This window comes from Kogia breviceps, chromosome 4, assembly GCF_026419965.1.
Source record: "Kogia breviceps isolate mKogBre1 chromosome 4, mKogBre1 haplotype 1, whole genome shotgun sequence".
Taxonomy (NCBI): domain Eukaryota; kingdom Metazoa; phylum Chordata; class Mammalia; order Artiodactyla; family Physeteridae; genus Kogia; species Kogia breviceps.
In genome coordinates this window covers 132,392,107-132,406,400 of record NC_081313.1, presented here as the reverse complement: position 1 = coordinate 132,406,400, position 14,294 = coordinate 132,392,107, and the positions used below count along the sequence as shown (strand labels likewise).

The following is a 14,294-nucleotide window of genomic DNA, read 5'->3' as shown; positions in this document are numbered from 1 at the left end:
ACCAGAGAATGGGGGCGGGTTCCTCAGAAATCAACTGTATCCGTGCTTCCCAAACTTCAGCCATTTGTCTACCACCTCTGTGATGTTTTTCTCATATTTACTTATATCTGCACAATGATTTACTCAATATTTTTATTTAAATAATACCACCTTTATACTTTTTCTTCACGTAAACTCACAATTTTTACAATTGCATTTAAAAAGGAAACTAACACACTGACATAAATAGAAAACTAGTACTGCTTGCTAGAAATAGAAGGTAAATTAGAAAAAGAAACACAGTTGAAAATAACACTCATATCTATTCTAGAGAGATGCCTTACCTGATAGAGATACTGAGCTCAAGGTCTGCTCTGTTTCTGTTATGAAGAATGACCAGGAGTGAGGAAAGCATTGAAGACTTAACCAGCACCAAGTTGAGGCTTCCTCCTTGATGAAATGACTTAAGGAGAATGGAAAACAGCAGCGCTTTGCTATGATGCAATTCAATGCCATGCAAGTCTCCTCCACATACTTGGGAAATCATCCCACATACCATTCTTTGAGAAACCTCAACTTAGATTGCAGCCTGATGGGTTAGCGACTGCCACATTACACTCGACAACAAGATCTCAAGGGGCATAAAACAATAGCACTCATTCTCAGAGATCTGTGGTTTAGCTGGTGCTCAGCCAATCCAGGCAGGAATTGATTAAGTGACTCTTCTGTCTAGCTGGGAACAGGGTTGGCAAAATTTTTCTGTAACAAGTCAGAAAGTAAACATGTTAGACTTTGTGGACCACACAGTCTCTCTTGCAATGACTCAGCACTGCTGTAATGGTGTGAAAGCAGCACAGCCACGACATAAATAAACATTCAGGAGTGTGTTTCAATAAAGTTTTATTTATGAACACAGACATTTGAATTTTACATAACTTTCACATGCCACATAATAGTATTCTTCTTTTGATTTTTTTCAACTGTTGAAAAATGTAAAAACATCCTTAGCTCTAGGGCCAAATCAAAACAGGTGATGGACAGGATTTGACCTGAAGACCGTAGTTTGTTCACCCCTGGTCTAAAACAAAAGCTGCTACTGCTTCTGCCATGGCTGGCTTCCTGGGTGTATGACCTGTAAAACTGCACAGGGCCATGCACATAGAAATGATTGATCTTGAGATTATTTATACTTTTTGAATAAGAGACCCTGCATTTTCATTTTACAGTGGGACCTGCAAAATTATGTAGCCAGTCGTGGCTCTGCTCACATGTGGGACGTGGAGAATTATCCCCCAGCAGTGGCCTCACTGATGCAAACTTTCCTTGTGGTGATGGCAGAACTGCAAGAAGCTTCGTGGAAATGCCTGGGTCTGTTAATGTTTAAGCTTGGAACAGGCTCATTGTCACTTCTGTCCACATGTTTTGGTCAAAGCAAGTCATATGGTCAAGCCCAAAAATCAAAGAAAGGGGAAATACACCTGGTTCTTTTAATGAGAAGGACTAATCATATGAAAAAGAACTTGAATGCAAGAAGAATTGAAGAATTGGGGCCAATAATCTACCACCAAGCCTAGACGAGTATGTTAATCATTCTGGTTGTTTGCACACTTCAGTATCAATGAACTCGTTACCCAGTCCTTATGTCTGTAAGTTTTATTAGTCCCCTGCTCCATCAGCCCAGGCAGAGGCAAGGACAAAAGATCTGTGTGTGTCCTGAGGTTGATTTCAGGGAGCAGCCATACACAAATAGACTTTCTTCCCTGTCTATGGGAGCAGGGAGACAAACAGCACAGACCTGATTCAATTTGTGTAGAAACAAGGGACTAAAACTAGCTGGCATTTTGAATGTATGAGCCAGCATGCCAATCTCCTCCCACAAGACTTAGCAAGCTCCCGTTCCTGGAAGAGTCCTCTTGGGGCTCTCAGTATCTTGGATAGCACGTTTGTGCTGAAAAACTGGAGAAGAAAAACGATTGGCTCGCATTCTACTTGGGGAATTCTTTCCAGGTTTTAAACACTTTTGAATAAACAGAATGAGTCCACAAATATATATCTGATCATACCACTCCCCTGCTTAAAGTCCTTTCCTGGTTCTCACTGCCCACGCTTGGCTTTACATCATGGCCCTCTGTGACATGGCCACCACCCGCCTACACAACTGCATTTCCTTCCACAACCTGCTGAGTTCGAACATCTGGACATACTGGCCATCTTCCACCTATAGGTCTTTGCACCCATTGTCACAACCCTGGAGGTCACCAGTGTGATAAACCATCTCAAATACCTTTAAAAAGGAAAGGAAAAATTATTGGCTTGTGTAATTGAATATCTCATGGTGGAGGGAGCTTCAGTCATGCAGAGGTGCTTAAATAATGCCTTTAAGGGCTTCCCTGGTGGCGCAGTGGTTGAGAATCCGCCTGCCGATGCAGGAGACACGGGTTCGTTCCCTGGTCCGGGAAGATCCCACATGCCGCGGAGCAACTAAGCCCGTGAGCCATGGCCGCTAGGCCTGCGCGTCCGGAGCCTGTGCTCCGCAACGGGAGAGGCCACAACAGTGAGAGGCCCGCATACCACCAAAAAAAAAAAAAAAAAAAAAAAAAAATAATGCCTTTAAGAATATGCTTTCCTCTGTGTTGGCTTCCCTCAGGCAGGCACTCCCGTCACAGTGATCAGTAGCAGCTCCAGGGGAAAACAAAAGTCTCTTTTCAAGACATTCCGGCAAAAGTCCCAGGACTGACTCTCATTGGCTGATAGGATCATGTGTCCATTATTAAGCCAATGACATGGGGAGCTGGAGTGTACTAATTAATTGGCCAGTTTCAGAGCCTGTGCCTGTTCACACCTTCCCTGACTTCTGCATGCCCCTGGCTTTCTTCCCACATGGCCTTCAACTGCTGCACCTGTGCATGCCCCCTCAGATCAGCTACTGGTGTGCACACCTTGGTACATACTCCATCTCCATGAAAAACCCATTAATTACACTTGTGATTTTATGAGTTTGATAGCTTGACCAAAGACCTGAGGGTTATGGAGGAATCATATGGCTCATAGCAGAGCCTTCTGCCTTTAGACAGGCTCCCCTTCCAAGAACACCTTTCTCTCCAGTGTGGCACTCCCCTGGGCCCAGCCTTGACTCCTCCTGTCCCCCTGCAAGGGGACAGCCCTGCCAGTCCAGTCTGCACTTACCTGCCTGCCCTCCCCACCCCCCGCCACTGACCCCTTTTCCAAATTCTGATAAATAATTTACATGGTGGCAGTTCTAATAGTCTGTTGCTCTCTCTCTCCTCTCTGCAGGGTCTGAGCTCCCTGAGGGCAGGGCTGTGTCCAGGTCATCTCTTCGTCTCCACTGCTTAAGACAGGGCATGGCACTGACTAGGTGCTCAGTGGAGGCTGAATTCAAAAACTGCTTTCAACAAAAGGTTGCATTTTTAAAAATCAGAAAGAATTTCTTTGGTTCTGCTGGAAGCACAGAGAGTGTGGGTGAGTGATGGTTTCAGCAGAAATGCCACGGGACATGCTGGTTCTCAATTATTTATGGGGCCAAGGAGACGTGTTCCCAGAGCACCGTGGTATATTCTGAGGATGCCAGGGCAGAATGTGAGTGACTTTGCTCCTTAGCATCCCTGCAACTGTATTCTGCAGATGCCGGGGAGGGGGCTTTTAGCTTCTTTTTGCAGCCAAAAAGAACTATCTCTTTTGGAGCTGAGTTCTGCTCCTGCCTGGTTACTGCTTCTCAGTGTGCTGGCAAGGGTGGTGAGGTGAGAGGTGGACAGTCTCTGGAGGCAGACAGGTCTGGGTTCAAGTCCTGCTCTGCCCTGGGTCACTCTGCACTTCCCCCTCTTTGGGCTGCCATTTTCTCATCTGTGCAATGGAGACCAGCACTACTTCCCTGCTAGAGAACTGGGGCATCAGGAAAACTCACAGCCCAACGCTGGATGCAACAGTAGACGCCCATTCGATCGTAGTCCCATGCTCTGTGCTGGCTAAGCTGGGTCCAGCTTGACCCTGTGTGGCTCTGAGTTCTTTGAGTCTCCCATCGGTTCAGTTTCTGGATGGAATTTTGAAAGAGATTTACAGAAGATTTGCCTTTCATTTGAACCAGTGGGTAGAGGTTGTATAATGATCTGCAAGGGATTTCTCCTTGTTGATGGAAGGAAGAGTCAAAGGGTTTTCAGGCAAGACTGTTAGTGCCTTTCTCCAGAGCAGAGAGTATGTCAGTTCCAAAGACAGGAGTTGTGCTGGTCCTGGGCCAGAGGATGTGCTGGTCCTATAGGACATACACAGGCTCTGCAGTCAGACAGTCTTGAACCTTTATCTTGTCCTTTGGAGACCCCAGAAGCAGCTGGGGCTGGAGGCCGTCTCTGGAGCCCTGTTCCCATTGGTGCTGGCCTGGATTTTCACCATGGAATGATTTCCACTTTAGGGTACTTTCTATGGTGTTCATATGATGAGCAACAGAGCCTGTGACCACAGAGCCATCCTGGGGTCCTGTGCTCCATAGTTTCTTAATAAGTTATTGTTGAATGCTTTATTTGATGAGGAAATAGCCTTGGACTTGGCATGGAATGGAGCTTAGTGCAAATTTTATGTTTGCTTGGCTCAGTGTCGATTCCCTCTGAACATTATTTTCTTCATTTGTGAAACTGGGTATATAACCACCGACTGTGCTGGGTGTTTGAACACAATCACAGTTGAAGAAGGACCTAACACATAGTTAGCACTCAACCCATGATGGCTTCTCTCTCTGAGTGCCCTGCTGCCTTCTTCAGAATTTCAGAAGTCTCCACTTTTCCCTTTATGCTTCCCTAAATAAATAATTTCCTCCTTAAGTACTGCCTTCTACATAAATAAAACTCTCTTATTTAATTTGATTGTTTTCCTGTTTGTTTAATTACTACCATTAAGACGTTAGTGCTCTCTTGTATTCTCTCATGGCAAATGTGATATTTTAGCTCCTCTTCGGGTTACTGTACTTGTCAAGTTTCTGCTGTTGCTAGTATCAGAAACTTGATTCAATGTGGCTTAAGGAAAAGAGGACATTTATTGGTTTCTGTAACTACATATACTAGAGGGTTGCTTAAGCCAAAGACAAGGCTGCATTCAATCAATCAGACAATGGACCAGGATGCAGTGTCCGTTTCTTGGCTCTGCTCTCTGTGTTGCCCTCACTCTTGGGTAGACCAGCATTTTGCTTCCGTCCTCTTCTCTCAACAGCTCCATTGAAAGAGGTTTCCTTTCCCGTTAGAGACATCAAGAGTCTTGGGTCTGGGTCCGAACCCTGCAGCTGGGGAACTGTGACATGCTGGCCAGCCCTGCTGGGTTCTGTGCCTGCAGCTGGGGGTGATGGCTGAGCCCCGTCCTAACCTCATGGGCTGTGAGAGGCATGGGGTGAGTCCCAGAGGTAAATCAGGACGGGGCTCTGCTATCTGAGGCCGGAGGAATAGCAAGCAGTAGGATTCTTTTCATTTCTATTTCACAAGTGAAGAAACATCCTGTGTCTGTGAGCAGCTAGTTCAACCCACTCTGATAAGCTTACCTCCTCTGCAAGATGGGGCCTGGGTATAAAATAGTCAACTTATAAAGCCCTTTTTTGGGAACCAGCTTGTCTGTGTTGACTTCCACCTCTGTCCGGGGCTCTATTTGGGGCCTGGTGGCAGAGGCGCTCTGATGGGAGTGGGCAGGGTGTTGTCACGACCTTGTTGAGGGGGGTTCTTGATGATCTCATGCAAGACCACCGTCCTGGGTCTTTGTTCCCTCATCTGTGAAATAGAAGCAATCACTTCGTCCTCCCAGAGGTGTTTACAGGATTTGCCAAGGTGACGAGCTCTTCGTAAGTGCTCTGTGAACACAGGGTGGACTCTGAACCCATGTGACCTTAGGCAAGTCGCTTCAGCTCGTTGAGCATCTTTGCTTGAGAATGAGATCATAACCCTGCATCCAGGGTCAGGCATGCAGGAGGCACTCAGTAAGCATCTGGAGACTGAAAGGAGATAGAACTTTGTAAATGACAAATACCCACCAGGTGCCAGATAGGCATTTTCATCGGTACAGTCTCACAGTTACTAAGCTATTTAGATGAGGAAACTGAGGCTCAGAGAGGCAAACTGACTTCTCTAAGATCACACAGCTGAGGGGCAGAGCCAGGCTTTGGGCTCATGTTCTTGCCACTGTTTGCTTCTTGTATATAGATCTCACCCTCTGGACCTGGCTAAGAGGCCACTTCTCATGCAATCTCCCCAGGGATCCCCAGCTGGGTTAGGACCTCTCCTTCGTTCCCCACCCCCTGCCTCCCTGCTCCCTAAGGCCCTCCATCACAGCCCTTACTCCCTGGAGTTGTAACTATTTATGTGTCCGTCTTCCCCCACTGGACCAGGGATCAAGCCTGATGTGCCTGATAGCCCCTGGTCCCTGATATGCTGCTGGGAGTGAAGATGGAGCTGGTAAGAAGAGAGTGTCTGGTATCACCCCCAGGTCTCCCTGTTGGACCTTGAGCAGAGTCCTGAACCTCGCTGAGCCTCAGTTTTCTATTCTGGGAAATGGGAATAACAGGACCTTCTTAGCTGTGTTGTCGTCAGGATAGAAGTAGTATGACAGTAGTAACAAACATTATTTGAGGGCTTACTCATTCTGTTCTTTTATTCCAACAATCTTTTAAGGCAGACAGTAGAACAATGCTTATTTTATAGATAAGAAACAGACCGAGAGAGGAGAACTGATTTGCCCGGAGTTGCACTGCTGGAACCTACAACACGCACAGTGGGAGCTCAGTAAGTGAGATCTATAATAATGATAAATGTTCGTGGCATTACTGAACGGAGGCGCTCCATACTTCCTCCCTTACCACCGTGGGTCCCTTGGCTCTTGTTAAATACCAAAGTCACCCAGGGTAGGTTACTGGGCTGTGACTAGCTAGGGAGGAGAGCATGGCTCCTTACACAAGGGCTGCCGTGGCTTCTGGAAGGAGGGTGGTTTGGGACAGAACAGAGGTCTTGCCCAGCCAGCCCCGAGAAGCTACGGGGCTCACAAAATCTGATGTTCTTATCTGGAGAAATCACTGCGTTCCCTCCTCCATCCCAAATTTTCATTGCATCTTTTCCTCTTAGCCGCATCCTCCTCCTTCTGTGGGAAGAGAGGCAGCAGCCATACGTGTTCTTTCAGGAGTAGTCTCTGACATTGCTGGAGCATTGCTGGAGCCTGTGCTCCCCTTAAGGAAGGAGGGGCAGAGAGAGACACAGCATAGGGTGGCTCGGCATTGAACAGGCTGGATTCAAATCTCCGCTCTGATATTCACTGGCTGTGTGACCTTGGCCTCGTCCCATTTCCTCCTTGAAGGTGGGAGCAGTCACCACCCTGTCTCAATGGGTAAAGTGAATGAGGTGTCAGTAAAATGCCCTCAGAGCCTAGGTGCTCAGAGATGCTTTTTCCTTCTTCCTCCTCCTCCCCTTCCTTCCTGAGACATTTCCTGAGATCCTGCCAGGTACCAGATGTAGCAGAGGGTGGGGACTCTTTGCAATCTCCCTCCTGGCTTGGCTAAGGTCATGCACTTAGCTGGGTGAGGCTGGAAACTCTGGAGGTTCTGGAACCTTGTTTCCTGCCCTCAGAGCTGCATGATACGTCAGGGATGCCTCAGGGAAGAGCCATAGACATTTGGAGAAGAGGGAGGGAACTATGGAAATATTGGGGGGGGGGCAGGAGTGGTGGGGAACTTGAGAGACTGTCCCAGTGCACAGCCAACAAGTGCTGAGACTGGGACCATCACTGGGAGTGGAGGGGCAGTGGGGAGAGGTGCCCAGTCAGGTTTTCCCAGAGAACTGGGGGAAAAGTAAGTTTAAGGAGCAGACTTGGAGCCACTGTCCAGCAAGAAGATGATTTTCCAGAGAAGTGGTAAACTCACTGTCTCTGAAAGCATTCAAATAGATACCCATGACTGTTGGGCAGAGACATGGAAGGGCTAGGACACCAGGAACCTCAAGGACCCTTCCTGATTCTCTCTCTAGGGGGTGCCAGATGATCTGACTGTTATTCTGTTGGGTGACCTTGGCCTTGCCGAGAAGACCCCAGGGTGAGAAGCCTTGAGCTGGCTTTTGGGGCCCTGTCAAGGACGAGACACAGCAACCCTTGGTAAGGGGCAATAACTCTTCCCTTTCCCTGATCTCAAGGATGGCAGCTGTTGACTCTCCCCCAGCGTAGCATCTGGTTCTGGTAGATTTTCATGTTCCAGGAGCTGAGAGTAGCCAGAGAACAGATGGGCAGCTCATTACCTAAGGGTGAAAGGACAGGGAAGGTCCAGGGGGCTCTGGGAAGGCCCTTGGGTGAGGTGGCCACCTGGAAGAGGTCAGGATCCTATGGGAAGCATTCCAACCAGGACCAGGTGAGCTGGTAGTGTGAAGAATCAGGGACAGCTTCCTTGGAAATGTGGCATGAAACAGAGTCTTGAAGGATGGGGAAGATTGAGGAGAAGGGGAGAGACATTGCCCGTAGCCCCTAGACCTGAAACCAGTGCCAGAGGCTGGCTTTGTCAACATCCATTTCGTTGCCACTGCTAGAAATAGGATTAAGCCCAAATGGGATTTTGTTGTTGTTGTTATTGTTCATATAATTGAGAAGCTGGCTTCAGGCATAGCTAGATCCAGATTCTCAAGCAATGTTATGGTCTGTTTCCATTACTTGTCTTCTTTCTCCATGTACTTCCTCAGAGGAGTTGGCCAAAGATGGCCCCAAGCAGCAGTTTATTCCCCAGTCACTCCAGAATAACTTTCAAGAAAGTTCTGGTTTGGGGCACTCCTGCCCCTGAACCAGGCATGAAAGGCTCTGATTGGCTTCAGCTGGGTCATGACCCAACCCCCGGGGTTAAGAATGTGCAGAAGTATTTCCATAAGGAAAGTTGGGGTGCAGTTACCAGAAGAGGGAGAGTGGATGTAGGACAAGGCAAAAACAAATGTCCATGGACAGGGCCTGATCCTGCCAATGGGCTTTCTGCTGGGATGGCTGCCACCTTTCCTTCTGACTTCTGAATACGCCTGGCTTCCTTGGCACTGCTCTTTGGCCCCCTGCACCGATGTTCCTTTTCTCATCTGAGCATCCTCTTGGTGACCATTATAACCCCCCAAGATGTCTACATCCTAATCCCTGGAACTTGTGACCTTATATAGCAAAAGGGACTTGGCAGATATGATTAAGTTAAGGATCCTGAAATGAGGAGATGGTCCTGGATTATCTGATTGGTGTCCATGTAATCCCCTAATTATGTAAGTTTGCTTATAAGTGAAAGAAGGAAGCAGGAGAGGCCGAGGAGGGGATATGAAGGCAGAAGCAGAGATGGGAGGGATGCAGCTGTAGGCTGGGGACCATGAGCCAGGGAATGTGGGCTGACTCTAGAAGCGGGAAAGGCAGGGAACTAGATCCTGCCCTGGAGCTTCCTTGAGACCCACTTTGGACATCTGACCCCCCAGAATGGTCCAATAATACATTTGTGTTGTTTGAAGTCATTAAGCTTGTGATAATTTGTTACAGCAGCCATAGAAAACTAATACACCCCTCAGAGCCTGGTATCTCACCTTCTGAATCTCTTACTCCACTCTGGTTTCCCTCCCTCCCCCAAAGATAGAACCGTCTCCCAGGGACTCACTGTGGAAGGAAAGTTAGGATTCCGGTCTGTTCTTCTCAACCGGCCCCACACCACCTGGCAGGCTGGGCCATTCTGTGGACTGTCATCCTTCATTGGGACAATGGCCACACATCTTGCAGGTCTCAGCTTAAATGTCATCTCCATGGAGTCCTTCAGCATGTTTTCAGCCTCCTTCCTTGCACACGCCCCATCAGCTTGATCATATTGGGGTATAACTACACATTTTTTTAAGTCTCTCCATTAAGCTTTGAGCTCATTGAGGACACTGATGGTGTCTGATTCATCAATGTATTGCTGACTTCCCTCACAGGGCCTGCACAATAGTAGGTGCAAAGTAAATATTTGTTGAATGAATGAATGACAAGAGATGCACCACTAGGCAAGTGAGGTAGGTCAGAGAGAAACCTCCCAAAGATGGGGTTGGACTTGACTGCTGCTTATTTGCAGAAAAATCCACTTTCTTCCTGGTTCTTGCCTCCCATGTAGTTAGCTGTGGCTATGGGTTAAGTTCTGAGTTCTGGCCCATGAAATGCATTGGGTTCCCTTTTGGGCCTGAGGCTTTTAAGGAACAGGTGTGTCCCTCCTCATTTTCTCCCCCTTCTAAAGCTGAAGGAGATGGGGACAAGGCTCTTGTTTCAAGGGGACATGGCTACAAGTGGAGCCTTCTCCCTTATCACGATGAAGAAGAAACCCCTACTGACTAGGAATACAGGCTCAGGACTGTCATGCGAATTCTGATGTGTAGAGACCTTATTTACTTGGATCTATGTTTCAGGAGCTTGTATTACTCTAATTAATATGTAAATTGGTACCTTGAAGTGAGGGTGTTGCCATAACAACAAACCTAAAGTATATGGCACAGCCCAGGGCTGGGCAGTGGGTAGGGAGGACATAGAGACCTCAGGCAGGAAGGCTGGGGATTCGTGGCCTGCAGTTGAGAACATCTAATGAAGCATTGCTTAAAATGGGCCATGGACATGGTCATTGTGGGAGAAGGGGTAAAGAGCCTGAAAGCTAGTGGGCACTCATTTCTTTCTGCTGCCCATAGCAAGGTATTACAAGAAAGACACAAGCTCAGGTGAGAACTGTCCATCTGTGAGCCGAAATAAAAGCAAATAGAGCTCAGGAATGTGGGACCACTCTGGGTTGGTTGCATTTTTTCTGACTTGGACATTGTGTGAACAAAAAATAAACTTCTGCTGTGTTTGAGCCTTCTTATACCCCTGGGTCTATTTTTGTTGCTAGCATTACCTAACTACACAGGTGGGATTGGTGAGTACCACCTTTGGGTATAAACGGGACCCTTGACAGACATACATACACACCCATCCATCCATTCATCCGTCCATCCATCCATCCATTCATCCGTCCATCCATCCATCCATACACGGCAAGGATGAGACTTCTCCCAGGATGGCTCCCCAGGAATCTGTGGCATGCGTCTGCAAGCAGAAGGCTGGACTCAAGACGGTTGCAGGATTCCCAATAAGCCAGTTGCAAAGTCCAGAGAGAGACAGAAAGGGCTCTGTTCATCCCCCATATAAAAGGCCCTGGGCTTTTCCCACTGAAAACAAGAACCAGTTCCTGCGTAATCAAACGCAAAGGCAAAAGTAAGAACTTGGAAATAAACAATTTGGGAAGTATTTTGTATTTGCTTAGTTCTACAATTGACAAAGTTCTCCCACATCTGTAATCTCATTTGATGCTTCCACCAAACCTATAAGGAAGGTGTTATTCACATTTTTCAGATGAAGAAACTGAAGCTTCTTCAGACATAGAAAATAAACTTATGGCTACCAAAGGGGGAAGTGGGGAGGGATAGATTAGGAGTTTGGGATTAACAGATACATACTACTATATATAAAATAAATAAACAACAAGGACCTACTAGATAGCACAGGGAATCAATATCTTATAATAACATAATGGAAAAGAATCTGAAAAAGAAAAAAAATATATATATATATATGTGTGTGTGTGACTGAATCACTTTGCTGTACACCTGAAACTAACACATTGTAAATCAACTATACTGCAATTTAAAAAAAGGAAGCTTAAAGATTAGTGGCAGCTAATGAGCAAGGGGGCTCACTCAAGGCCAGCTTCCCATCTCTAGAAGTTTGCTGTTTAATGGGTGAGATGTGGAAGGGCTTCTATTTCACTGGGGCCAGGTGAGTGTGGGAGTGTGTGTGAGTGGAGGTGGTAAATGACACTGGAATCCTGGCATCTCTGTAGGCCTTAGTGACCCCATGAATCAGGATTCTGCTGGACAGAGGGGCCATGGCAGGCAGGTCTGCTTGCCCAGAAAGATCTTTACCGATGATACCACTGAGGCGCAGAGAAGCCAGGGGCCTGTGTGAGGTTGCCCAGCAAATGGCAGGCAAGCTGCGAGGAACACCCAGGACTGTCTGCACCGAGGGCCTCTCTCTCTCTTTCTGCCCTGTCCTCCGTGGGCCTTGCCCCCTCAGCTGGCTCTCAGACACTCGGAAGGGGGAATCTTGCCTGCTCCCCCAGCACCCCAACTTTCCACGTTCCACGCTGCAGCCTGGGCCCAGGGACAGGAGAGGGAGTTTTGGATTGTGTTGTAGACTTTCACTGGTCTATAGCCTCCCTGCCCCCCTGAGCTGGCGGACTCAGCGGGGCAGACTGGGGGACTTGCCCCTCCTGAGCTCTGTGTGGGGTTGTTCTGGGGCTGCCCATCAAAATGCATGTGTTCTCCAGGCCACGCCAGGCCGGGGAGAGGGCATTACTCCAGGGGGTTTGAATCACAGGGAGAGACCCCCAGAGATCCTTCATCTCAGTGGTGGCAGCCTGGCAGACAATAGATGAGTTCTCTCCATCTGGGGCCCCCAGAGCTGCTCCGGCATTTGCTCATCTCCATCCTCCAGAATTTCCTTCATTTTTGTGAGCTGACATCCTTCCAATAGATTCAGTTCCCTCAAGTCAGGGTTAAGGGCTTGCAGCCAAGCACTGCTGATGATGCAGACAGAAACCCTAACGGACAGTGGGAGAGAAAGTATTTCCCAAAGCCTTACTCACAGCAATGCAGTGCACACTGTGCACACTGATTGAGCACTGACTGTGTGCTAGCTCCTGTGCTGAGCACTAGGGTTCTTCTTCTCCTTTGTAGTCCAGAGAATTCACAGTCCGTGGGCAGGGGAAGAAGATAGACCAGTGTCCGTGCTCTGCGGTGCCTGCCATCTCCAGTGTAATAAACTCCCAACTGTTAATTCAATTGGCACCCCGAAGGGTTTGCTTCTGTTTCCTCTCATTTCCTGTAAAAAAAAAAATCAATAAACTGTTCATGATGTCCTTAATGGAGACTAAATCGGAGCTTTTTATAACCTTGTTATGGGTTGGCATTTTCAACATTTTCCTCTTAAAGTTAAAGTTGGGTTAATGTGCCATCATCTGGGAATCAGACAGTGGACTGAGACTATTGGTGAATGATGAATTAACCAATCATCAATCTGTGTTTGGCGGTTGACCGTTTCCGGGGACTCCCAAGGACATAACAACAACCCTGAAGTGGAGAAGACGGAGGCTCAGAGACGGGAAGGAACTTGCCTAAATTCACACAGCCAGGATGAAAATGGTAGCGCTTGGGTTTGATCCTAGATCTGCCTGACTCTGCTTTTCTTGTTAAACAGTGCAGATGAGTAGCTGGAACTCAGAGCTGCAGGATGACGGGGCTGGGCGGAAATGCTTTCTTCAGGGAGAAAGAAGCCTTAGGGAACGGCACTCGCAGGTGCTGCTGGATGAACATCTATGTTCCCGCACTGCCCCCTGGTGGCCTCCCCATGCCTGGCCTCCGGGGTCTGGGAGTATTGAGCCTGAGAATTTCAGGCTGGTTGCAGCTGTGGGTGGGTTCCAGGAGACCTTCCTGATGGAGCAGGCCCTGCTTTTGGAAAGCTGAATGTATAAGTCTTCTAGAACAGATTAGAGATGTTCATGTATTTAGGTATTTGTGGGAAAAGTTTTCATCCATTAAATCATTCAACAAGTCTCCAGAGACACCTGGATGCCCCAAGCCAAGATGCTGATGACTTGGCCCAGCCCTTGCCTTCAGGGAGCCCCCAGCCTAGTGGGAGGGTAGAACCCTCTGAGAGACACCCACGATGCAGGGAGATGTGGGCACTGTGAAGTCACACCCAAGAGCATCCTGGGAGCCCTAAACTGGGCAGGAATGGGGAGTGGAGGGAGGGGCCAGGGAAAGGCTGGTCAAAGAAGGTAGCAGGTGGAGTGAGTGTCAGAGGGGAGCTGGGGTCAGACGGGTCCAGAAGAGACAGGCAAGTCAGCTGTGATGCAATGGCCCAAAGCTTCGGCGGTCCTCCTTTTCCAGGGAATTCATGTTGCATTCATCATTTTGTGTTCTTTACTTTTAGGAGACCCCCGTCCTCCCAGATTGAGTAAGCTTCAGGAGCTCCACCAAACCTGGAGGAACCAAGATGGCAGCGGGGGCAGCAGCAGAGGATAAAGAGGATAAAGTGACAGAGGCAGAGAGCTGCAGGTTGGCCAGCCGGGAAGTGTGGATTCTGTCCTAAGGGCAATGGGGTCCCATTAAAAGGCTGGAACAGGAGAGTGCTCAGGCCACTCCTGAGTCTGAACGTTTTCTGCAGAACAAGGAGCTCTCCCAGGGCAACCCCCAGACCCAGGCAAGAGGGAACCCTGCCATGGTCCCCATGCT

General features: G+C 48.2%; 2 protein-coding genes across 2 annotated transcripts in view; both read right to left on the bottom strand.

The window, feature by feature from the left end:
* The window catches only part of CPLX2 (complexin 2), a 124,361-nt gene extending 123,567 nt beyond the window's left edge, over positions 1-794 (bottom strand). Inside the window, exon 1 of the mRNA XM_067031904.1 lies at positions 324-794. The gene's annotated coding sequence lies outside the window, so the exon portion shown is untranslated. The remainder of the gene's footprint in view (positions 1-323) is intronic.
* A 12,007-nt stretch (positions 795-12,801) lies between these two features.
* The window catches only part of HRH2 (histamine receptor H2), a 64,508-nt gene continuing 63,015 nt past the window's right edge, over positions 12,802-14,294 (bottom strand). Inside the window, exon 3 of the mRNA XM_067031901.1 lies at positions 12,802-12,882. Within this exon, the coding sequence (XP_066888002.1) occupies positions 12,876-12,882 (7 nt within the window). The 3' untranslated portion in view covers positions 12,802-12,875. The remainder of the gene's footprint in view (positions 12,883-14,294) is intronic.